General features: G+C 42.6%; 1 protein-coding gene across 1 annotated transcript in view; it reads left to right on the forward strand.

Moving 5' to 3' along the window:
* The first annotated feature begins 607 nt into the window (after positions 1–607).
* ATP13A4 (ATPase 13A4) overlaps positions 608–26,813 on the forward strand; it is a 138,848-nt gene continuing 112,642 nt past the window's right edge. The window contains exons 1-6 of the mRNA XM_008705149.2: positions 608–672; positions 6,494–6,616; positions 6,730–6,811; positions 8,374–8,416; positions 13,273–13,460; positions 15,937–16,083. Of these exons, the coding sequence (XP_008703371.2) occupies positions 608–672; positions 6,494–6,616; positions 6,730–6,811; positions 8,374–8,416; positions 13,273–13,460; positions 15,937–16,083 (648 nt within the window). The remainder of the gene's footprint in view (positions 673–6,493; positions 6,617–6,729; positions 6,812–8,373; positions 8,417–13,272; positions 13,461–15,936; positions 16,084–26,813) is intronic.

Raw genomic sequence — 26,813 nt, forward strand, 5'->3', positions numbered from 1 at the left:
TGTTTCTTCTAGAAATTCAGAAAATATGGAAAATTATAAAAAAGAAAATATAATGCATAGATAACCACTGAAGCCATTCATTGAATTGATTTCTCTATATGAACATGTATACTTACATACGCACGTATATATGAGCATGTGTGTATGTATTCATGCCTTTTTACTCCCATCTTTCCTCTGATTTTTCAATCACCAGCAAAACTTTCCTGTGTGCACTCCGAGTAAGGTTGCAACAGGAATGCGAAGAGAAAAGAAGGCGACAATTATCAGCATTTACGTTTTCTAAATAGACTTGAAATTCCTGGAAGAGACATTACTCAGAGAAAAAGGATTTCCTAATCTCCAAGTTTGCCTTGGGGGACAAAAACTTAATTTTAGTTTTGTAAATAATGGGCTGTGGAAGCATGACTGAATAAGAGCCAATTTTCCTGCCATGAATTTGATAGAAATGTCACAGCTGAGGAAGGAGAGATGCGGGAGGTGCTAGTGTTGGTCTCAGGGACACTCCCATACTTAGTGGAATGATAGAAGTCCTAGAGGGATGGGGCTGAGACCTAAGCAGAGAACTGTACCCGGATGCCTGGGGAAATCTGAGGGGGTAGTGACGATGGCACAGAAGTCCTTCCTGCTCACATGTCGCAGCAGGAGTGGAGCAGAAATGCGCAAAACCAGGCAAGTCTATGGGGAGACCACACCCCACATTGCCTGTGGCCCAGGAGGCTTGGGAAAGTGCCCTAGAGTTTCCTTTACTCCAAAGGGATAGAGAAGGCAGAGATAAAACTCATGATGAAGCCACAAGTGTCACAGCACAGGCAAATGACCAGATAAAGACAAGTGATGGCTCGACTTATGCCGACGGAGGACTGAGGATGGGGAAGGACCAGCCTTTCCTCACTCTGTGACAAAATCCAGTGAACATAGGTACCAATCTAATGGAAGGAGGAGGGAAGGGGTAAATCCTTCAATGATTATTTAAACACAGAGTGCTGAGGAATACCCCTTGGTGACTAAGTTTTTTTCTGCCATCAGGCAAAATGAGGGATTAAAACAAAATCAAGTTGAGTTATAAAAAAAAAAGTTACATTTTCTGCACACTGTGACCTGAGAACTACGTGTCATTGTTTATTGGTGTATGTGTATATATGGTCATCTATATTATTCCCTAAAGTTTTGATCACACTGTTGATAGAGTTTTACTAAACATTGTCATGAACAGTTTAACCATGTCATTAAATATTCCTAGGAATGCCTTTATCAACTGCACAATAGTCCAGGATATAGATACAATTTTCCTTCTTTCTCCTTCCTTCTTTCTTTCCTTTCCTCCCCAATTCCCTGATTGTTAAACACTTACTTTGTTTCATATTTTTCATTGATATATGTAACTTTTTTTAATACTTTAAATCTTTTTCTGTAACTTGCATTATTTCCTAGGGAGCAATTTCCAAAGTCAAATTACTGGGTGAAGACGCATAACCATTTTTAAGGGTTTCCATTCACCCTGTCAAACTGCCCCCCAGCCTAACTGCGCCTTGTACACCGCACCATTCAGGAAGGTAAAGTTCTGTGCAAGTGAACAGAGTGGTACCATTCCAGCAGAGGAAAGATCCTCAAGAATATTGTGGCTCTTGTCTGGACTTGGAAACATCAAAAGTGACGGACTGTTCTTTGCCACTAAATGTATGTAAAATATTAAGCCACTAGAGGGCAGGGTTATTTCACGAAACCAAGGGTTTCTCTCTGTTTTTTTGTTTTTTTTTTTTTGTTTTGTTTTGTTTTTTTTGTGAAGCCCAAGCCAGTTTGTAACATCAATCCAGATCAAACTCCTGACATTGCCATCAAGGTGGCTTCAATTATTGTAACAGGTGATAACCAAAGGCAGCGATGCTATAAATTTAAACCAGGCAGCTCCCAAATACTGTAATAAACACATTGCATTCACTCTGCTTTTAAAAGACGGAACTTTTAATATTAGAATAGTTTTCGATTTACAGAAAAATTGTGAAAATAGTACAGACTTCCCATGTGCTCCAAACCTGGTTTCCCCTATGGTTAACATCTTGCTTTAGTATTTTACATTTATCACAATTAACGGACCAAGAGTAACATATTGCTATTAAGTAAAGTCTATAATTTATTCAGATGTTCTTAGTCTTAACGTAATGTTCTTTATTTGTTCCAGAAAACCACATTACATTTAGTTGTCATGGCTCTTTAGGCTCCTCTTGGCTGTGACACTTTATCAAACTTTCCTTGTTTTTGAAACAGAAAACTTGACTGGGCAGGTGTTTTGTGGAATGTCCCTCTACTGCGGTTGATCAAATGTTTTTCTCATTATTAGACCAGAATTGTGAATTTTCAGGGTAGGGGGACAGAGCAGAGGCAAAGTGCCATTCTCATCTCATTTTGGGAAGGGCACATACCACCACCATGATTTATCATTGGCCATGTTGAGCTCCATCCCTTGGCTGAGGTGGACCTTGTCACCACAAAGTTACCCTTCTTTCCCCCTTTTCTATACTGTGCTCTTTGGGAAGGAAGTCGCTGTGTGAAGCCCACACTTGAGTGGAGAGCTATGTTAACCTCCCAGGGTGGCGTGGGATCTACATAAATTATTTGGATTCTTCTGCGAAGGAAATTGATCTCTTCTCCCTCGATTTATTTATGTACTCTATCCTTTATTTACATCAGTGTGGACTCATGGATAGCTATTTTATACTTTGGGTTATAATCCAACTCCAGTGTTCAAATTTTGTTGCTCGGATTGTTTTAGCTTTGGTCACTGGGAGCTCCTTAGCTGCTCCGGTATCTTCCTGATAGATCCTCACTGTTTTGTGTTGTTTTTAAGCACGTCCTTACTTTCTGGCACTATAAGAGGCTATAAGAGGCTCCAAGGCTCATCTTGCATATTTGTTGCTCTAGACCTGGAATCTGCCATTTTTCCAATTTTTATTGGATCATGGTATTAGAAACAAAGATCTGAGTGCTAGGTATATGTTCTCTCATGTACACATTTGGTACCCTTTTCTTCTCCTGACAGCACTGTAAAGTTATTCGTCCTATTTTATAGGTGAGCAATTTGGCCGCCTTGCATGGGGTCCCCCATTTAGTTATAGAGTCTGGCCTCACCTCTGGACTGGGGGTGACTACCAACCCCATGTTCCTTTCAGTATGCCCAGAAATAATGGCTAACGTGAAGAGGAGTGTCCATTATTGACTGCGTTTGTATGCAGCGGATGCATATTGCATGTATTATGCAACTGGATGAATGATTTTACCTTTAATCTTTTACTTCCCCGCCCCCCTTCAGAGAATGAAGCAGCTTTTGTCATAGAATCAATTGTTTGCCAAAGCTCTCTGGTAGTCAAAGGCAAGTGGTGGTGCTTCCGGTGCTCCCATTTTACAGAAGGCACCCCTGTGGAGCACGGCTCTCAGGCAGGCTGCCTTGCCCAGGCTCATGCAAGCAGAGGAAGGGGAGTCTGTCTAGAGGACTCTGGGCAAGCTATGAACAGGACCAGGGCCAATCGGGTTTGGGAGAGGCAGGGACTGGAGGGGAGAAAAGAAACAAGGGACACTATGGAAATGAAAATTTCTGGAAGAAGTAAACATTCTCGGGGGGAAAGAAGGCCTTTTGCAAGGGAGCTAAATCTCTATTTCTTGGGCAGTTCCGGAAGTTTGGTGTATCCTTAACGAGGATTCATCTCCTGCCACCAAGTACAGTGCACAACTTCTTTATTTCGGTATTTCCTGTGCAATTGGGATGAACTTGCATTACATTTCCAACTCCACATTCTTGGGAATATTATTAACTTCTAGTTCATGGTTGCCTTCGAAGAGAATGACCTTCTGAAGCTCCCAATGGGGGCAAGCAAGAAACTTGGGCTTGTAGTAGAGGTGAAAAGAACTTAAAGAAAGGATGGTATAACAAAAACATGCTTAATAACATTTTTTTCTGATTATGACATTAAAGTATATTTATTATGGAATAATAGATGATACAGACAAATGAATAAAGTGAAGAATTATCCCACTCAGAGATATTTACTGTTAGGGCTTTGCTCTATTTCTTCTTTTCCCTTTTTTGTTTTGTTTTTTTCTTGTCTATGCATCCATGGATAATATTGGGCTTGTGTTGCATACAAAACTTTACATCTTGCTCTTTGCTTAATATCTAATTACCTTTTCCACATTACTAAATATTCCTAAAAATTTGGTACCTGATAGATGCATAATACTCCATCAAATTGAATATATTCAGTTTGAACTATGTTGTGATAAATTTTTATATATATTCATTTCAATTATAGCCAAAATTATTCCCTGCAGAACAATTTCTAGAAGTGGAATGAAGTGTATGATAATAAAAGAGTCTACCTCATAGAGTTGATGGCTAGAAAAATGAGGTGACATGAGTTAGCTCACATCAGTGTTTGGTACAGGCAAGCATTCAATGAATGTGGGGATTGATTATTGCACATATATTCCGCTTGATAAATACTAGCAAATAGTCTTCCAGAAAACTCCTTTTCATTCTTAATATGAGCATGTTACCAGATACTTTAATAGTAACTGAAACTATTGTGAACTGTTACAGTAGGCTTTGTGAATGCCATCTGGGATAAGAGACGGGGTCTTGGCCAAAGGAATTGAAGAAATTAAGAGTAGACCTCCCAAAGAGTGAAGGGGTGAGAAAAATCCTGGAAAGGAGTGTGGTGAGATCCATTGTCATGGTTCTAATGGGAGTGTAACCAAGGTGTATGCTGGGATACTGGGTGTGTACATACATGTGTGTGCATGCATGTGTGTGTATGTGTGTATGTGACATTGTGACATCAGTTTTGGGTTGTTTACCCCGGAGCAGTCACAGATTCTTGAAGGCAGAATACAAGCTAAGTGGGGTCACCAGTGCTTTGAGGAAGGAGGCAGGCCAGCTGCTGTCTAGATACATGGAATGTTCAGTTGTGGAGAATGCATAAGCTGGAGACCATCTGTTCTATCATAGGACTTATAAAGATCAAAGGAAAGAAACCCTGGAGATTCAGAACTAAAGATAATCGCCGAGGTAGTAAATTCTAATAAATGAAACTGGAATTTAAGGCAGTGGCAAGAAGAGTAGGTTAAGAAACAAAAGACAGGGGCGCCGGGGTGGCTCAGTCGTTAAGCCTCTGCCTTCGGCTCAGGGCGTGATCCCAGCGTCCTGGGATCAAGCCCTTCATTGGGCTCTGCTCAGTGCAGAGTCTGCTCCCCCTCCTCCCTCTGGGCCTCCCCCTTGCTAGTGTGCTCACTCTTCTCTCTCTCAAATAAATCAATAAAATCTTAAGAAAGAAAGAAAGAAAAAAGAAAAAAGAAAGAAAGAGAGAGAAAGAAAGAGAGAAAGAAAAGGCAGTTTCCAGAGCACCATGGTCTAAAACGCATCTGTATTACCTGGAGGGGAAGAAAGCACTTGACTTCTTCCTGTCAGCAGCTGCACAGGGTTGTGATTTGAGGACACAAGCGTTCCCTCCTATGTTGCCCTCACCTCCCTTACGCCACAGGTGCTCAGTGAGGATGGCCTCGTGACCTGCCACTCATGGAGCCCTTAAGTCTGTACTGGGTGGTACTAAGTTCTTTACAGTGTCACAAGGATGGGGCAAATAGTGTCAGTTCTACTGTACAGATGAGGAAACTGAGGCTCAGAGCCATGAAGAGACTTGTTAAGGGCACATGACGGAAGAACAAGAGACAGGAAGTGGATGTGTTTCCCACCTCCCATTCTACAATAAGTGACTATTTCATAGTGTTTGGTGTGCAAGCTCCTGGCCCGGATGCCAGCAGAGTGCCAGCTGGGGATGGTGCCCTGTGTGGTGCTGGTGGGGGGACACAGCAGGAGGAGAAGAAGAAGGCCAGGACTCCTCACGACAGAGTGGAACTTTGGAGTGGGGCTTAGACAGCCAACCTCTCACACTCCTTCCCATGCCAAGATAATCTGGCTCTGAATTTCTCTCATTTAAAGGGCTGGGGTTGCCCTCATTAGACAGTGAGACTGGCAGAGGTCGGCTATGATTCTTGCCCTTTTCTGTGTTCTCTGATAGCCTTTCCAAGACCCCCCTCCCCAGAAATTCAGGACCCCAAAACTGCCCTGCCTTATATTAAACCACCCCTTCCAATATTAAGAGCTTTGCAGAAGTCAGAGCACACAATAGCAACAGCAGTGGTTGTCGCACACTGACTCGGCGCTAAGCCCTTCATGTGCCTCTTCTCTCCTGAGCTTCTTGCCAACGCCAGGAGATTAGAGGTCAAGGAACATGTTCTCGATCCCACTGACCGGAAGTGGCAAGGCCATCATTGGAGCCCAAGCTCTCTGACATTAAGGCTAATACCCTTTTCTACTTTATTGAAGTATAGTTGAATTACAATAAACTGGACATACACAAAGTGCTAAATATGTCAGGTGCACCCCTGTGAAGCCATCTCCGCAATCAAGAGGACTGACGCCCTTGCTCTTAACCAGTAGGCAGCGGCTTCCACCTGCAGTATCAACCGCGTCCTACGTGATGAGAAGTCAGATATTTGAAGATGATCAACTTGTGCTTTCTAGATCTCCCATTCCTCGAGACAAGCACCTTCATAAGCTTTTGTAAGTTCATTTCAGACTACACAGCTGAGTTTCTCCTACCAGCTTGTTGACCTTCCTATAGGGATTTTGCCCAGGTAATTGGATATTTGGATGATTCTCCAATGTGTCAAAAGCCATCTAAGCATTTGCCATGAAGCCCGTAGGCTGGGACCAGGCCTGCAGGTGGCAGCCAATGATGCCCACGGCAAAGCCCAGGTAGGCAGGAAGACCAGGGTTGGGGGGTCTCCAGGTTAGCAGGTCCTGTTCTGAATACTCTCATGCAAACAGACTGACACCCTTCAAGTAGGCGATCCATTTGTTATTTATCTTTCTAAAATAAACACACATATAAATAAAAACATTTGAATCGTCTGTTCCCCCATGTTTAATATATTTATGGAAGACAAAATTTTCATGTACAGCTTATCTTCCACTTCTGCAACTAAATATATATATTTAAAGTATTTATGTTTAATATCTTTAAAAACATTCTTATATGTTTTCTGACACTAGGCTGGGCAGGCATACATTATCTTATATACCCTCACTACATCCCATAGAATAGAGTAGTAGGAGGCCCTGTCACAGGTGAAAAACTGAAGCTTCCGGTAATTAAGCGACCTGGCAAATTTTCCACTGCTATTAAACGGTAGAGCCGTAGTTTACAGTGTTTCCTCTGAGGCTGCATCTGGTTTGAGCGCATCGAGGGTTTGGGAGGTGGACGGCAGAGGAACACAGGGATCAGTGACTAAAATCTGAAGTTCAAGGACTCCTCTGATTAAATACCCTCAAATATACCACATCACCCCCCCACATACATTTCCTGCTGTTACAAAATGGGATTATATTCTACAGTGTTCTGTGACTTCACTTTGCAGGTCTGTATCATAACTTGCCATGGCCATAGACCTTCCTAATTCTTTTATTTACCTTTTAAAAAAAAAGATTTTATGTATTTATTTGAGAGAGAGAGAAAGAGAGAGAGAGCACGAACTGGGGGCAGGGAGAGCAGAGGGAGAAAGAGAAGCAGACTCCTCGCTGGGCAGGGAGCCCCATATGGGGCCCGATCCAGGACCCTGAGCTCATGACCTGAGCCAAAGGCAGACGCTTAACCGACTGAGCCACCCTGGCGCCCCTATTTACCATTTTTTTTTAAAGTAACGCAAGCGTAACAAGGTTATGTATACTTGCCAAAAAATGTAGATCTTGTGTTTCCTCTCCCAGGGACTCTGATGTGGTAGTTCTGGGTTCGGACCAGAGCCTGCGGAGTAGAGAGCTCTTCAGGTGACTGACAGTCACCACGGGTAAACAACTCGGCCGTTCAGTGCCGCCTCCTGCAGAGTGAAGGAGAAATAAACGGAGTAATAATTAGCTAACTACAAGGGCTTTCGAGCCAGAGAAAGACAGACAGGAATGGGGAGAAGACTAGACTCAAATCCCAGTGGGGGAAGAAGCACAGTAATACTCCTGTGGCAGGCACAGGAAGAAAGGTGTGGGTTTCATAGGCACTTGTAAAGGACGGAAGTGCCAAGACCATGACAGCCCCCAGAGCCCTCTGGAAGAACAGAAACTAGGCTGAAGGCTGGAGGATTACTTTAAAGTTGCATTTGCATGGGAAGCACTGTGTTTACTTGTTAATTTGAGGTGCTTTGGCAGAGTTAATGGAGGCTTGGGGGGAGAGCTAAAAAACCTCAGAGAGCCGCCTCTGCCACACGATCTGGGGGAGGGTCTGAGTACTAGGAGTGCGTTAGTGTCACTCCCATTCTTTTTTCCAACAGGAAATAACATATTCCATTGCCCATTTGCTTAGGGCCTTGAAAGGTATGTATACTATGGACAAATAAAAGCTCTGAACTTCATTAGTTGTTCATTTCAGTCTTCTCCCAAAATATCATCGGTTGATCCCCTTGGAAGTCTCCTACCTTCGGTGTGGCTTTCTTGGTGATGGAAGAAATAACTAGCATTAAGTGGACACCAGGAAGGAGGTAAACAGAGAGGTCCAGTAGCCGTCCCACTGTGCCTCTCTCTTTCCATTTCCAGCAGGGATCTGTTCTTGATTCCCACCAGGCGGCTCAGCCCAATGCCTGGGTCATTCTGGGCCTACGGTGGAGGTCCTGAAGCCAGCCCAGCCTGGCTCTCTGTTGCTCAGAGATGTCACAGTCCCTGCCAGTCTGCCCGGAGGTGGTGCCCTGATTCTTCTCATTGGGCTCCTGCTTCATTTCCAAGTCTTGGTCCCACATTGCTGTCTGGAGGCCCACATTGAGCCCCGATCCTTCCTAGAACGAAGGACTGATCTTTCTCTTGCCAGGCTCTGACCCGGAATTGGAAACTTGCCGCAGGCCCGAAGGCTGTGATTGGGATTGGTCACTAGAGGACAGACTCCTGGAGCCAGCTTCCTGTCTGGATTTCCAGGTATCACCTACCCCATGGCTGGCCTCTAACTGCTTGTTGGGAATATTCCACTTCTGTTTTATGTCCCTCCCCCAAACCCCTTGGCCAACTGCTCTCTTGAGCTATAAGCAAATATTGCCGTAAGATTCAGTTGCTGGCTAGATTAAATTTTCTCTGTCAGTCCCTGCAATTTCATCAGTTCCCCAAGTGCCAATTTTTTTACCCTGGTGGGTGTGTCCAATGCGAAGTCCCAAACCCTCTCTATCCCACTCAAATAGTTGGATACACCCTACAGTTCTGTGATATGGCCATAGTCTTACACAATGGGTGCGTTCTGGGAATTTTTTATTTAAATCAAACTTTTCAAACGAAATTCTCTTTTAAATATTCTAGAGGGAATGTTTCAAATATCTTACTCTGATTCTTTTACAAAAGGTAGGCAGCAATATGGTGGTGCTCTGTGAACACTTGAGTCCCTGATTTGAGTCCCATCTCTTCCAGATTGTAACCTTGGGCAAATCATTGTACAGTCTTCCTGGAACTTTTTCTTTACCTGAGAAACAATGAGGTCATTTATTAATTTCGAAGGCTGAGTTGTAACAGTCTGCTTCTTTAATTTATTAACTTATTTATTTGAGAGAGAGAGGGGTGGGGGCAGAGGGAGAGGGAGAAAGAGAGTCCTCAAGCAGACTCTGCACTGAGCACAGAGCCCTATGCGGGGCTCCATCCCAGGACCCTGGGTTCACGACCTGAGGCGGATCCAAGAGTCAGGCGCTTAAGCGCTTAACCGACTGAACTACCTAGGCGCCCCTGTGATTCTTAATAGCTGCTCTCTAATGTCTTATTTCGTATATTCAAATTTCTACCTTAAACGTTCTCAAAATTAAGTACACTGGCATGAAGTTTCTGCCTGGGGATTTACTCTTTGGGATTTTATTATTATTATTTTTTTAATAGACTGTCCTTCAGGACCTGGAATTGCCATATTAGTTGCCAAGTGAGGTAAGCTTCACAGAAGGGAAACCGCCTTGCGTCTAGAGAGGAGTCTTTTATTTTATTTTTGGAAAGAACAGAATGCAAGGGGATGGGCTTTTCTGAGTGTGGCTGCATGGGCCACCACAAGCCACCTTAAAGAAGGTCAGACCCCAGTGCTGACCAGGGAGAATCAGGAGCAATGCCTCTGAGAAGCAGAAACAGCCATTAACCCGCTCTTTTCTTCTGTAATTAATGGGGAAGCCCTGTATCTTTGTATTAGACCCTTTAATCTAAGGGTTGCTAAATGTTTTACAAACATTAATTAATTCAATTAAACTTCACCTCACCACCTTGAGGTAGGTAATTCCTCTTTGGGACATCTGCTTGTTCCAGAATCATCCACACATTATGCATTAGTGCAGATTAGGATAACGAACAATAACAGTAAAACCTTGAGTTTAGATACGTTCTATAACTAAAGATCTCAAGTACTCTACAAAGAGCAGATCTGGGTAATGAGGGCGGAAGAGGAAGCTTGAGGCGGCTCATTGCCAATGATGACAAGGCAGCAACGTTACACACGTTTCAGGTTCCCCTCCATTCCGAGGACACATGACCTTGAACAGTTCTTTGTGACCCCTTTGTGACTCAGTTCCTACGGCTCTCAAGTGGGGGCAATAATATTACTCACCTCTGTACTTCACAGAGATGTTGCAAGGAGTAGTGTTTGTAATATGCTGTGGAGTTCTCAGATGAAAGGTGGAAATTAATATATGACGAAACATTATTACCACTTATCTTCACACCATCTAAATGGGTTAGGCTAGTGAAGTATCAGCATCCCCACAGTCCTGGCAGAGACTAGTACTGCCATTATTTGCACTTAACATCTATTGCATACACCCAAAGAGGTTGAGAATTGCTCAGAGCAGCAGGCTTGCTCCTAGGAGACATGAAAGCAAGCTGAGATACCAGGTCAACAAAGAGGTAGCTAATTATTTATTTTCTTCTTTTTTCCCCCCCCTTTTTCATTCCTATTTGAGATGGAATGTTTAAGAGGCAACGAGCGCAGAGGGAGAATCAGGGAATGGCTGAAACAACTTTTCTTCAGACATTCCTTTCGATTCTAAGTCACCAGCATCTGATTCACTGTCTCTGAATGAGCTCATGGGCAAATCCTCCTCTGGGCCTTTGCCTTCTGTCTCCTTTTTCAATAATGCTTTCCCCTACCCATCTCCATGTACCTAGGCCGGCATAGAGCTCCCTACCTCCATGGAACCTTCCTGGCCTCACTGTCTACCTGAACTCCCCCTGCCACTCCTTTATAGTTAGCACATGTCTTGGAATGTTTTTTTTTTTGATGTTGGTGTTGCTTTCCAGTAGACTTAACTCTTCAAGGGCATATTCTAGTCATCTCTATGTTTTACCTAGTACAGGTCCTGGCATACTGAAGTTAGTCAAATAAGCATTCAATAAATGAATAAATGGAATCTGTCAACAAAATGTCAACATTCGAATTCAGACCACACCAAATCCATATCTGCTATTCTCACCACGCAGCGCCGTATCTGGGGGGCACATGTAGCATAGAGTAGAGATATGGAACAGGCAAATTGGGGAGAGACAGACTGATTGAACCTTTTAACCCCTTTGGGTAAATACCAAGGAACACGACTGCTGGATCATACGATAAGATGTCTAATTTTGTAAGAACCCTCCAAACTGTCTTCCAACGTGACTGTACCCTTTTGCATTCCCAGCAGCAATGAATAAGGAGAGTTCTTGCTGCTCCACACCCTTGTCAGCATTTGGTGGTGCCAGTGTTTTCAATTTTGGCCATTTTAATAGGTGTGCAGTGGTATCTCATTGTAGTTTTAATTTGCATTTCCCTGATAACATTATCAAATGCGTTGAAAACATCTGTCCACACAAAAGTCTGCACACGGATGTACGCAGCTGTATCTGTAATTGCCAAAACCTGGAAGCAACCAAGAGGGTCTTTGGGAAGTGAATGGATAAATAAACTGTGGTCCATCCAGGAAATGAAATATCATTCACCTCTAAAAGGGAATGAGACATGGAGGTAACTTACATGCATATGACACTCAGAGAAGGAAACATACTGTGAGATTCCAGCTGTATCACATTCTAGAAAAAGCCAAGCAGGGGGAATAGTAAAAGAATCAGTGGTTTCCAGGGGTTAGGAGAGGCATAGGGATGAGTAAAGGGAACAGAGGGAATTTTGAGGAGAGTGGAACTACTCTGTATGATACTGTGATGGTGGGTATATATGTCATTATACATCTGTCAAAACGCATAGGATATGCAACGCCAAGAGTAAACCCTAACCTCAGCTATGGACTTCGGGTGAAAATGATGAGTCGAGGTTGGTCCATCAGCGGTAACAAATGTATCATTCTGGTGGGGGTTGCTGATAGTGGGGGAGGATGTGTCTAGGCAGGAAGTATATGGGAATCTTCTGCTCAGTTTTGGTGTGAGCCTAAGACTGCTCTAAAACTAGCCTACTAATTTTTTTTTTAAGGCAAAGAATACACTTTCCAACAGGGAAACGGAAGATGTAACTGACAGTGTTCAAGGGAACTCTCCAAAGGCATATACTATCGAGAAAGACTGAGTCACTTTAGAACCTGCTTATGCAATGATTCCTATAATATTTACACACAGGCTGATCACCAAAAATGTGAGTATTTATGGCATCACTTTGTCCTCACTGGGGTGTCATTACTCATTGCACTAAGTCCAGACCTCCCTGGAATGCCCTTGATCTGTATTTTCTGCCAAATCTCACTCCCTTCTGCTTCCGTCACACGCACACCCTGGCTACAGCAAAGGTGATGGGCGCCCTCTGGACAAACCTGTTTCTCCTTCCGATGGCTTCCCGGCTTCAAATACTTTTATCCGTGGTCCCACTCCCCGTCTGGGCTCTAGCAGCTCGGCCTTCCCTGTCTGTTTTCAAGGCCCTTCTCAGATGCTTCCTCCACACAAAGGCTTTCCTAGCCAAATAAAGGCAACAGCCCTTGCAGAACACTTCCGAGAAGCTGAATAAACATGCATACAATCTGGAAGAGCACCGCCCGTAGGTCGTGCTGCCAGAGAGGCACTGGGATGTGTTACTAACAGAACTCCCCGAGGAACGGGAAGAAAATGTCACCATTTCAAAGTCCTCAGTCTTGCTGGGTCGTGTTGTTGGACATGATTTTTTACAGATTTTCCTGGTTTTCACCGAAGTTTTTCTTAGGGACTGATTTTGCTGTTCGAGGGTGGCTTAAATATTGTTCTTCCATAACCAGATTCCTTGAGGGAAGTGCGTTTGTGCGAGGGTTTTCCTTTACCTCTTCATCAGTTAACACACTCATCTTCACCCACAACGGTGCCTGAGTTGCCAGATGTATCCAGGAACCCAGCCGGGAGGCCACAGTGCAGGGGTTACCGATTATGGACACTAGAATGGAACCCTCTTAACGACACACCAGTGCGGGTATGGCCTCACCAGGTCACATACTAACACTCCTCAGCCCCCGTCAGTTGAGATAAAGTTTGAAATCTTCTTGTTTTGCTTCTTTCTCTGCTTCATATTGGAATGACTGCCTGCTGGAGTTCTAACGTGTTCACTTACCCTTTTGGACGTATAATATTTTATTGAGACATAACTCACATTCATAAAATTCACTCTTTAAATGTATACAATTCAGTGAATTTTAGTATAGTCACTAAGTTGTGCAGCCACAACCACTATCTGCTTCCAGAATGTTTTTACCCCCCTAAAAAAAAAAATCCCATATCCCTTGTATTTTGATCTTGTGATCAAATGCTAATTTCACTTATTTATTTGATTAAATTGTGCTAATAATGTTTGGAAATTCAGTGAACATATGTACACATAATGTAATTAAGAGTATAACAGCTTAATGGTGACTAACATAATATAATAAAAAATCATTATTAAAATTAAAAAAAAAACTATTACCAGTTTAAAAAAAAAAAAGAGTATAACAGCTTAGTATTTTTTATGTTTATCTTGCTTATACTTTAGCATTCGATCAAGGTTTTACATGTGCGTCCGCGTGCAGACACACACACACACACACACACACACACACACACACACACACTTTAACCTTGGTCTTGTTAGGGCTACGAGGGCCAGGTTGGGGATATTAGTGCCAAGAGTCTAGCTTGAAGGAGTGAGTGGACACAATGTAGGTAAAAATAACTCTCTTTTGTTGAATACATATTGCTTCCCACATACGATTCCTCACTTCCGTGGGCAAATGGAGGCTAAGAAAGTTTACGAAACGTAACGATCCTAAGATGGCAGAACTAGCCCACCTTGGTTCACAGCGCACATTCAAACCCAGGCTCTCCAAATGCACAACACACACCCTTAACTACTGTGCTCTCCTGCTTGCTCTTACCTGGACACCTAGTGTAGTTACACCAACAGCTCTTGACCAGCACCGTGCAGTATGCTTGCACAAGTCCTCGTGCACTGCTGGATTGCTGGAGAAGAGACAGCTCCTGGAGGCGGAATAATCACACAGCTCAGCTAACGTGGACAAGCAGCCGGAATCCCGGGTTCTCTCCAGAGTCCACATGGATGTGTGTTCCCCTACACCATGTGGAGACTTCTTCTTTTTTTGGGGGGGGGGTTTGATTAGGACTTTATTTAGAAAGATGGAAGTCTGTATTGAGAGAATAGGTATATTATATTTATTTTTAACAGAATATAGGTTCTAAACACCTTTATTTATTTATTGTTATTTTTTATTATGTTCAGTTAGCCAGCATATAGTACATCATTAGTTTTTGATGTAGTGTTCAGTGATTCATTAGCTGTGTGTAACACCCAGTGCTCATCACAACACGTGCCCTCCTTAATACCCATCACTTGGCTGCCCATCTTCCCGCCCCCCCCACCCCCCTGAAACCCTCAGTTCGTTTCCTGGAGTCTAGAGTCTCTCATGGTTTGTCTCCCTCTCTGATTTCCTCCCATGCAATTTTCCCTTCCTTCCCCTGTGGTCCTCTACGCTTATGTTCCACATTCGAGTGAAACCGTATGATAATTGTCTTCTGACAGTTATCTTAGACTTCTGTTCCAGCTTTCATAATAACAAAATGCCTTCTATTGTATTTATTTGCATGTTGGAATGCCTACATCAGTCTGAGGGTAGAGATATGACTTGATTTACATGTGTAGTCCCTTTGCTCAGATAATGCATATTGTATGGATGTGTGGATAAATTAAAAAATGAGTCTTGCCATGAAGTCCCTTGAATATTTGGTTTCCAGACCTCCTTAAGAGTTTAACCACCAACACTTTAGTGAAAGGAGACCCCATAAAATAGTGTGATCACATCTTTGTTCTCTCTCTCTGTTTTTTGTAAAAGTAAACTTAATTCCACATACACATTAAGTAGAATGCTTCTTGCATACGCAAAGAAATGTGGTCACAAATAACTTTGGAAGAGGATTAGTCAGTAACTTGTACCTTTTGTAAGCAAAATGAATGAGGATACTATTAAAAGCTGGTGGATTGGGGCTTTCATTAATCAAATAAAATCTGCAGCTCTGTTAGCCCTCCCCACCCCCAATTCCTTAGCCTCTGTGAATAAAGCAGTGACCTGGGAGTTCTTGAGCCCGCTCCCCCACTCCTTGGAAAGGCCCTGCCGGCTCTGCATTGTCCTGTTGGACTTGCAGTCAGATGTCTTATGCTGGCAGGCACTGGGCAGGCGATGAGTTCTTTCCCTGGAAGTTGGGCACAAAAAGACCGGCATGGGAGCAGCCTGTTTGGGGACAGCTGCTCTGAGACAATGCAGTAAGCAAGGCAGAAATTCCTCGGAGCAGAGGGTGACTCGTGGGAGGAGTTCGGTTTGCTAAGTATTGTCATTTGCTGAGAGTAGGTGTGTGCTCCAGAAGGAGTCTTAACCTGGAGGATCATTAACTCTTTCCGTCAGCTGGTGAGCTGCGGTGGCTCGGCAAGTTGGTCCCGGAGACTCCGGCTCAGGAAGGCCAGGGAGGAGGCGTGGAATCACTTTTTCATGGGGGACCACTTTGAGAAGGGCCAGCACACTCTGCTCAATGAAGGAGAAGAGAATGAGATGGTAAGATTCTAGCCACATTCCCCTCTTCCCATTCCCATTCCCCAGCCTCCAGTACTGTCCCCCTGCCACACACACACACACACACACACACACGCACACGCGCATGCACAAGCACGCTCTCAGATACACTCACATGCTTCTCTGCAATTTGACTCTGGTATTATGTGAGGCACACGCGCATGCACAAGCACGCTCTCAGATACACTCACATGCTTCTCTGCAATTTGACTCTGGTATTATGTGAGAAAAGATAGTGTCCAAGAAATCTCTCTGTCCCATAAATGTAATCTCTGACAGCAGAAATTTTCTACAATGAAAACATTGTATTCATTTTGTCAAGAAGGGAGAGAAGCACAATGCCACTTTTGGATGCATTTTTGAGCCTCACGAGGCTCGTAAGTTCTGTTCAGAACTTTAATAATTTCAGCTCACCCCTAATGTTGGGAGCAGTGTATTCCTTGATAGGAAGAAGACGAATCGCCACGGTGAGGTAGGAGTGCAGCTGAGTCTCTGATTGTCTTCTCTTCTCACATTTCTGTGTGCACAAAGAATGTTGGACGGGGAAAACAAAATATTAACAATTATCAGCCTACACACTTTTCTGTTTACATCTCAAATTGTGCTTGTAGGTTTCTAGTTATGGAGATTGGTTACAGACAACTTTCTGTAGTTCACTGTCTCTTTTGTTTCAGATGTGCTCTCCTCTGGGGAACTACAGGAAAATCAGAGATGAGTCTTATGTTCTTGCTGAATTTAAAGCTGTATTTCTGAATTACAATGTAATCAAGAGAGAGTTAGAAATGTGTACTTTTGGTTAATAAGGCCTTTTTGCTAATTGTGTAAGTATGGTCTTTTATGCCGGTAATGGTGTAATTAAAATGCGATACTCCCGTTCTGTAATAGCATTTTATCTTCCTGGAATTAATATAGAAATAACAAACCCAAAAGATATTTATTTAAATTTTTTCTTGGTTAATTGCTTTAGCCCTGACTATTAAATTCTTTGTTCCTGAACTGGTCTTTCAAGTTTAATCTGCTTACCTGTTCCTATAGCAACAACATTTTTTGGACCTTCAAGAATAGATCCCTTCTGCTATCAAAGCTCAAAAAATTATAAGGGAATAAAAGGCACCCAAATGGACTTCTTAACCATCTCCTTACTTCTTTGAGATTGGACTGCCAAATGGCAATTATCTTTAGGCCCCACGCAAACATCACTAGAAAGGAGTTTCTAATGCTATGTTGGCTATCGTCCTTATTTCTCCAAAGTGTTTTCTTTGGAGAGTCAATGTTCTATTAGTCTCTATATTAAGTTGAAAATTTGACCCTCATCTGGAATGCTCTTCTCCAGAGAGCAGGGGCTCCTCCCTCACATCCTCAGATGGAAACACACCCACTCTTTTCTCATACACTCATTTCTGCTCTTTGACAATTTGCCACTCAATAGTCATGAAGAGTCATCCACTTGCTAGCAGACATTCCTGGTGCTGGGGAAACGACAGTCCCTCTCTAACCCACGCACTGCAGCGCATGGCGATTTTGTTGGGTTCGTCTTCACAACGCAACGCCCAGTGCGTCAGGCTGTCCACTCCATGCTGGGTGCAGCTGCAAGCCCAGCTCGGAGAGGGCCTTTGGTAAGGAAAAGGGGCTCTGTGTTTTCTGGCCAGGAGTCGTTTGGCCAGCGGTCTCGGAGGAGGTGAGGCCATTAGTATGCAGTCTTGAGCTCTCCATCTTGTTCTGCTTGGAGAAACCTGGCCACCTGCCTGTTGCTGTGTCTGACTCTGTCCCTTTGTAACTCACGACTCCATTCCCCATGCCCCCCTCCCCAGAGCTGTAAACTTCCAAAATTCGGAAGATCTCTTTTAATTTATTTGGTTTTGATGGAGTACAATTGACATACAATGTCATGTTAGTTTCAGGTGTACAGTATAGTGATTTGACAATTCTCTACTTTATGAAATGCTCACCACAGTAAGTGTGGTTACCATCTGTCACCAGACAACGTGATTACAGTATTAGTGACTATATTCCCTATGCTGTGCTTTTCATCCTTGTAACTTTTTGCTTTTATAACTGGAAGGTTGCACTGCTTTGTCCTCTTCATCTGTTTTGCCCATTCCCTCAGTGCCCTCCCCTCTGGCAACCACTGGTTTGTTCTCTGTGTTTATGAGCCTGTTTTTGTTCGTTTGTTTTATTTTATTTTTTAGATTTCACATATGAGTGAAATCATATTGTATTTGTCTTCGTCTGACTTCACTTAGCATAATACCTTCTAGGTCCATCCATGGTGTTGTGAATGGGAAGATCTCACAAAAACTATCAAGGTATCTTTAAGATATGCCGCATATTTTTATAGCGCGTTTTAATTGACCAAGTATTTTCCTGGCCACTCACTAATTTGGTTTTTACTACCCTTTGTGAGACACATGCTATGATTCCCACATTAAACATGAAGAAATTGATGCACTGAGAATTTACTTGTCTAAGGTGGCATCAGCCAATAAGTCCAGGAGCTGAGGCACCACATTAATTAAGTGGGCACCCCTTTTGTCTCTGGACCTAAACATAGCCCAGTGATATCTTTTTCAGTTCTTACCCAGGACATTGTACTCTTAACAGAGCACACTTCCTCCTTTAAGATAACAAAGCTTAGGAGAACATCTGATCTTAGATTCCCCAGGATCTGTTTTGGTATATATAATTTATAGACTTGTATTTCCTGAATAAGTCTGTCTCCTCTGACTTGAATTTTAATCCCTCTTAGAAAGCCAAAAAAATTGTCTAGAAATGTGTCACATCAAAGTGTTTGTAGTTTCTTGTTTTATAATACACACTGTTTGGATCTTTGCAGAAGACACTCCTCCAATGGTAGAAATGACTTCAAATTTCAAGAAAAAACAACATTCTAGGGTTTAGCCCTTATGTCAGATGAAGAACAGGAATATTCCCAGGCCTAAAGATGCCTGGACTGTCTTCCATTCTAGCATAGAAGAAAGAAGAACTAAAAAGCAACTCTAGGTGATATGAAAGTAATATTCTTAAGTGCAAAACGAGACAGGAGTCAAGAGAAGAAAGAATTTCTTCGAAGGACAAGGAAGAAAAGGGGAGAAAGTAACCATCAGAGCAGGTTTACCCGGATGACTGCCTCATAGCCTCAAAGAGCAGACTGATTCCTAGCCAGTGCTGCAGGTGGACCAGAGGCCTGGCTCTCACTGGCCTTGGGCTAGTCACTTGCTGCTTTACCCTGTTTCCAAATCTGTCCAATAGGAGTGGTCCTTCCTACTCTACCTGTCTCACAGGGCTCTTATGAGGGTCAGCGGAAATAATCTATGGGGAAGTGTTTTGAGAAATACACAATTCTAGGTGAGTGTAAGTTGCTATTATCTAAACAAAAATAGGAGAGTCAGGGCTTCAGAAATTAACCAATTGAATGACTACTAACCCCAAAGTGAGGTCATCTCTTCTCATTAAATAACCATAAGTAAGGACGGTATACTTTTATTCACAAGCTGTAGAGATCATTTATAAACGGGGAGGAGCTGAGCTACTTTATACCCAGCCTTGTAGTGCTTACTTTGGGAAAACCTCAACTCTGCTTGGAACTAAGTTTCCTCATTTGTAGTGGGAGAGTGTCAGACCGTCTGGGTCTCAAATTCCTTTGAATTCTGTGGATACATAGTTATGTTTTGAAATACCTTAGAAATACTAAGTGCCCATTTCCTTATACCATGACTTAACAAAGTGGTCTATTGATTAACATTGTGGTTTCGTTGTTTAGAACATTGCTCTCCGTACCCTTCATTACACCCTAATGAAATCATACTCCTTTCAGGGAAGGGTTTTATTCTAGTGAGACTTGTTTTTAAAAGTAATATTCCTGATTTTTTTTCTTTCCTAGTTTCTAGCGAATAAAAAAGGAAAAAAAAACCTTGATTTTTCTGATTATAAAGATAATATTACTATAAAATATTGAAATGACATATAAAAATCTAAAAAATGAAATAAACGTGATTCATAAATATTCCACTCAGACATGATTAGTATTGTTGACCCTCCTTCTAAAGACTTATAAAAGGTGAATACACAAAATTCCTCTAACTCATCTAATATACAAAACGTTCTAATTTTTTTACTGCATTTTAATATTCTTCCTACTGTTGTGTTTACTTACATCTGTGTACCTGTATCATGGAAATACTACATAATGGTGCACTACTTTCATCTCTTTCAACTCCATATTCAGTAGCCTGAAATGAATAATGTTGGGAATATTTATGCTACAGAAATCAGTAAATGCTACATAGGACTTACGTCTTGCCCCACCTGAAGGCCAATTGTTAAATATTTACCAGGATGCCACTGAACATTACTTCTTTAAGACTTCCCTTTTCCCCCAACACATGCCTCAGTACAGTAAGCGTGTTGTATTTGGATATCATTCATGTATTTGTCCTATGCATCATGCCAAAACTCAATAAAAGCAATCATAAGTTATTCTAAAAAGCTTGCATACACATATTCACAAACATGCTTTTTTAAACCAAAAATGGAGTCATTCCATCTATATATTTTTTAAGCTGTCCTTTTCATTTCATCTAAAATTATATCATGGCTATATTTTTCTTTTGAGAATTGTAGCTCCGCGTAACTATTTTAACATTTAAATTATATTTCGATGAACTATGCTATATGAAGCAAATCTCTCATGTTGCACGCTTAGGTTAATTCAAAATTTGTTGGCTGTGATGGACAACTTTGTACATGTAATTTCACATATTTGTCGGATTATTTCCGTAGGATAAAGTCCTAAAAATAGCATTGATGCATAAAAGGGGATGTGTGTTCTAAATTTTGATTGAGACATAATGCTTAATTGCCTTCAGAAGATTGTGCTTGTACCGATTTACACCCTGACTAGCAATCTTTTTGAGAATACTTGCTTTCTCTACCGTACTGGTCAATGTTGACATTACCAATCTTTTTAACGTGGGCTTACCTGCTATGTGAAAATGATACTTTATTTCTGCATTTCCTTGATGTGAAATTGAGCACATCTCTATATGTTTATTGGCACTTACGGTTTTTTGACTAGACTCTCTTAATGTTATCACTCCTGTTTTATCAACTCGTAGACTGGGTGAGTCAAACCTGTTGAATCGGGAAAAGCAAGAGAATCTCTCTTTGAACTTCCATGTCGTTTCCGAGAACAGTAAGAAGTTAGTGCTGCAATGAGCGCGTAATAAGTAATAAGACGGCAGGGTGGTGTGTGGTCTTTGCCGCATTGGAAGCCCCATCGTGCCTTCAGCATGAGCAAGGGACATCTGTCCTCACCAATTATTTGGCTCCCTTTCGCAGCTGATGTTGTCTTTTCTTCTCTAACACCAGGAAGCGAAAGCACCTCCCCCCACCTCAATAGCCACTTACTTATTATGCTCCGTGAGCACCTCCGAGTCGGTTGCCAATGTTAACTAGTGAACCCACAGATCTCATAGTGGGGGAATTGTGTTCAGACTGAGACATTTTGTCAGTTGAAATGTTCAGGAAGCTGGGCCACTGGCCAAGTCTAGTGTCTTTATTCTTGATTCATTGCTGCAGAACTCCCATGAAGTCAACTCATCTCTGATATAAACTCTTGAGGAGTAAGATTTAATTGCTTCTTGAGGACAGGGACCCTGCTTTGTTCACCTTTCTATGGCCCCCCCCTTTCCTTTCCCCCATTCCCAGAACTGAGCATAGTGCTTGGCGCAAACAGTCAGGGCATATTTGATAGCGTAATTCCAAGCTCCATTAACCTGTAGTTTTGCATTCTGAGAAGAATAGGGAGGCAGCAGGGCTTAAAGGGAGAAACAGTTTGAATTATCAAAAAACAGACTTAGGAAATTTTGTGTTATTTATTTGGAATGGCCAGTCATTTTGTGAATTTATCAATTGACTCCTTTTCCCCCAAGCATAAACAAAGCTTATTCTTCGGAGTTAATTAGCCATACTACACTATTTTTCTATGAGATACTTTATGCTATCCTTTCATCCGTTCATGTATAAACTCAACAAATATTTACCAAATGCTTACTCTGTGCCAGGATTTCTCTATGCTAACCAAGGAGGGTTTTGAGTGAATAGCAAAAAGCTTTTGTTTTTAAGGAGTTCACAGTCGAGCGGGCAGGCCTGAGTACATAATTTGTGGGGCCTAGTGCAAAATGAAAATGAGTTGCTCCTTGTTCAACAATTATTAAGAATTTCAGGATGGCTCTGGTGGAACATTGAACCAAGTTCAGGGCCCTTTTGAGAGCAGGGCCCTGGGGGATTACACAGACACGTGGCCATGTAGCTGGCCCTACAAGTAGGGGAGCCAGGGGTGCAAACACAGTGAAATTGTGATAAAACGGATGCCACTGAGGGGCTCATGCACACAGAGCTGTGGGGGCACAGAACAAGGAGCAGCACAGTCAAGGGTAGAGATGGCATTTAATTTCCCTGGAGAGGTAGGTGAGGGCCTGAACGGGAAGGACTTTATGACACTGTCAGGAGTGCACATTTTTTCCTTTCCAGTGATTCCCAAACACTGGTCCATGAAAAAAAATGGACCAGAATCAAGTTGGGGAGTATATAAAGGAGAGATTCAGTATGCAACTGCAGCCTTGTCATAGAGGACGCTGAGTAGAGAAGGGATTTGAACGATACTTAGAAATTAGAACTGAAAAGACTTCATAATCCATAGACTGTGGGCCAAGAGAGAAGGGGTGAAAGGGGTTAGTAGGACTAAGGATGTTTTTATGGTTCCCAGTCTGTACAGTGGGAGAAGATGGCACAAGCGCTGAATCCCACCGGGAAAAATAGGAACAGGTGGGGAGCGGAAACGGCGACAGTAGGACTAGGAACTTTACATATAGTAATGTATTTAATTCTCTCAGAAACCCTAAGAGGAATTATCTCTCTCTTCTGCACATGTAGGAACTGAGGTGTAGAGAGGTTAAGTAACATGACCAGGTTCATTTGGCTAAGTACATGGAAGGCTATGGCTTAAGACCCCAGTTTAAAAATAAGAGTTTACTGCCTCTTTTTTTTTTTTTTAAGATTTATTTATTTATTTTAGGTGGGAATGGGCAGAGGGAGAAGGAGAGAATCTCAATCTAACTCCATGCTGAGCGCCAGCTCAATGCAGGCCGATCCCATGACCCCAAGATCCTGACCTGAGCTGAAATCAAGAGTCAGTCACTTAACTGACTGAGCCATGCAGGGACCCTGGTTTTACCGCCTCTCACTCTTGCTAAATTCTGGATGCACTGTTTTAGTTGTTAATGGTGGCCAAAAGGGTGGGGTGTAATTGAAAGAAACACAACATTAGGAGAGTGGAGACCAGCATCGCTGTGTTGGTTCTGCCATTATTCATTCTTATACCCTTAAAGCAAATCACGGCCACATCTCTTTTGCTTTGTCTCATTTATAAGGTGGAAATAGTAAAACCTTAGTAGTTTGAACCAGGGACCAATGCAGGTGGTTTCGTGAGGTCCTCTCCAACACACACAAGGATATGATTTCAAAAGTTTTAAAACTGGTGGATAAAATCACTATGAAACGTCTTAAGAAAAATGAGTGACACTTGATTTTTTTCAAAGCAGTATGAGTTTTTAGTCAAGGAAAGGAGAATGTCTCTGGAGATATCAAGTGGGAACTGGAAATTTATAGCAGTTGTTATGTGAATTAGTTATGGAGAAAGAGTAAATCCATTGGTAAATGATTAACCAGTGCTGAACCCTATAGGGTCCACAGGCCTACAGAAGACATAGAGCACAGGAACTTGACCTTCCAAAGCATTGGTACATTGGTGGTGTGTCCAGAGGAGATTCATTCCCGGGTGCCATTTTCAAGTCTTTGTCACTATTTTTTTTTTTTTTAAAGATTTTATTTATTCGACAGAGATAGAGACAGCCAGCGATAGAGGGAACACAAGCAGGGGGAGTGGGAGAGGAAGAAGCAGGCTCATAGCAGAGGAGCCTGATGTGGGGCTCGATCCCATAACGCCGGGATCACGCCCTGAGCCGAAGGCAGACGCTTAACCACTGTGCCACCCAGGCGCCCCATTTTGCCACTATTTTAAAGCTTTGTGAAGACTAGCCAGAGTGGGATCACCTACCTCCATGGTCTATTGCTATTTCTGGATGCCTGTCACGTAAACCTCGGTGAGTTGTCTGAAACCACAGACTGGGGAGAGATGGAAGGCGGCTCAGAACACTGCCTCCTCAACTCTGTCCTCAGCCTAAGGCTGCTCTTCTGGACAACGAGCACAGCTATGCCCTAGATGCCGCTTCAGAAATCAGAACAGAGAGGAGGCCCAGTGTGTTGCCTACTTTCCAGAGAAATATGTCCCTCAGGCTAAGACACTTTCTGATTTTGGTGGTTGCACACACAGAGCTCTGGCTGAGACTGTAAGATTTTAGCATTTCCAGAATCTATTAGCATCTTGGAGCCATGGATGGAGGATTTTGAAACTCTGGTGCTCGAGTCTCAGAATCAGTAGAGATGATACTATGGGATCATTGTTTTGAGGCCAGTTCAAAAACGAAAGTATTCGAGAAATGAGTTTGGCTAGATAAGTGGTTACTTTTACTTACTTTTTAATGGAAAATAAGGTTGATTTTTATGGCCCACCTTTACCTGAAACTTTGTTGTCTTTCAACTTGGATCTTTAGCTTGGAGACCAAGCCACCCTGTGTAGGTTTTTCCTTTAGCCAATTTCAACAAGCAATTGCTTACATGCCATTTTCTCTGCTTACCCAAATGTGGTCTGCTTGTTTTCCCAGAATACATTATGGACATTCTCTGCCAGGGACATGTCTCCACCTTGATACTTGGCCATCTGTGTCCTGCCCATGCCCCAGAACCCATCGCAAATCTGATTCCCTTCCTTAAAGCCATTGGGGAGTCCCTGGGTCACACTTTATCACTTCCTTGTCTGGAGTAGATTTGAATGCCTATATTGGCAATTTTCACTAGGTTTTAGAGTAGAGTCATGTGTTTATCCTTCTCCCCCAAACGTTTGTGAATTGTTATTAGCAGGGACATGTCTTATTTCATGTCTGTATCTTATACGCAACACTGAAATTACTTAACATGTTTCACATAAGGAGAACTGAAGATGTTTGTGCACATCTTACAGGAATTTTTATCTTCTTTGCGAACTCTTGAGTGGTCAATGCCAATTTTGCAAAAGAAAGCACTCAGAAATTATATAATTTGTCCAAGTCTGGAAGCTAAGAAGCAGCAAAGACAAATCTGGAACCTAGGCAGCTGGACTCCAAAACTTCTACTCTACTCTACCATTACCACCACCACTACTATTACTCCTATTACTGCTACTGCCACCACCACCACTACCACCACCACTACCACCTCTACCGTGACCACGTCAACAACTGCTAAATAAGCCCAAGACCATGTTACTTCAGCAGCTACTTTATACTTTGGACTCATTTTAAGCTTGTGAGAGACCAAACCTCCAGGTCTGTTTTTTACAAAAGTCACAGCTCTCTGATCTTTTGGACATAGAAGGAAACAAGGGCGCAGGTGCTGGAATCAGATCAGCCATTGGTGTGTGCCTGCATTATGGAAGTGGTCTTTTCTCGTGCTCTCACTCCTCTCCCTGCGGTGGCCTCCTTGGCTTGTCACTCAGTGCTGAGCTTCTAGTAGGGGTAGAGAAGGTTACCTCTTGTCCTCATTCTACTTCGTCTTGGACAGTCCCTTTGTGTCTGGGCTTAGAAGAGTGGGAGCGGTGCTTTACTTCACATTCCTGTTCGTCCTCTGCATGGCGCCTATCTCAGTCTTTTATCTGAAGTTGGCTTCAGAGGGCAGTTTCCTGCCCTCCCCTAAGTTACCTTGGCTTGATTTTGTAGAATCAGGTCTTCAGGATGGTAGGTTGTAGAAGGTATTTGCTTCTGTCCTTCATCCAGCATCAATTGATTTTTGCTTTCATCCTGGTAGAGGATTCCCTACTTTGAAGTAATTGACCTGTGGTCATTGGGCCATAATGGTTTTAGTTTCAAGCTTTACATGGGGCCCTCTGGTAACTGAGGACATTACATAGCCTCAGGTATTGTACCAGTGGGGAAAAAAATTGCCCTTCTTTTAATAGTCTCAGCAAAATACTCATCTTGTTTTCTACCTGGCTCTGATTAGATCATCTCCCCCCCCCTTTTTTTTTTTTTTTTAAGATTTTATTTCTTTGAGAGAGAGAGAGCACAAGCAGGGGGAGCAGCAGAGGGAGAGGGAGAAGCAGGCTCTGAGCAGGGAGCCCAATGTGGGGCTCGAGCCCGGGACCCTGGGATCAAAACCTGAGCTGAAGGCAGATGCTTAACTGACTGAGCCACCCAGGCGCCCTGATCATTTCCCTTTTCAAACTTATTAGTGCAGCAGAAGGATACCAAACTCTTAGCCACATGTCCACGTCTGGAGTTGGGGTCAGAGTTAGCTCTACGTGAAACACAGCTGACGGAGAGGAAGTGGCTGGTGTGACAGAAAAAAGTGAGTGAGATAAATGGGGATTGAGTGGTCTCAACAAAAAATATAAATGGATAAACAGAATGTCCAATCTGATGGTCAATAAATAATAGTTTAATTGACCTGAACAGATAGTGTTTAAAGTGGTCAGGTCCCCCACGTGATTTTTTTTTTTTTTTTTTTTTTTTGCTAGAGAGAATATAACATTTAGAGCTTTCCTACTGGTATTCTAGATA

Source organism: Ursus maritimus, unplaced genomic scaffold (assembly GCF_017311325.1).
Source record: "Ursus maritimus isolate PB19 unplaced genomic scaffold, ASM1731132v1 scaffold_4, whole genome shotgun sequence".
Taxonomy (NCBI): Eukaryota; Metazoa; Chordata; class Mammalia; order Carnivora; family Ursidae; genus Ursus; species Ursus maritimus.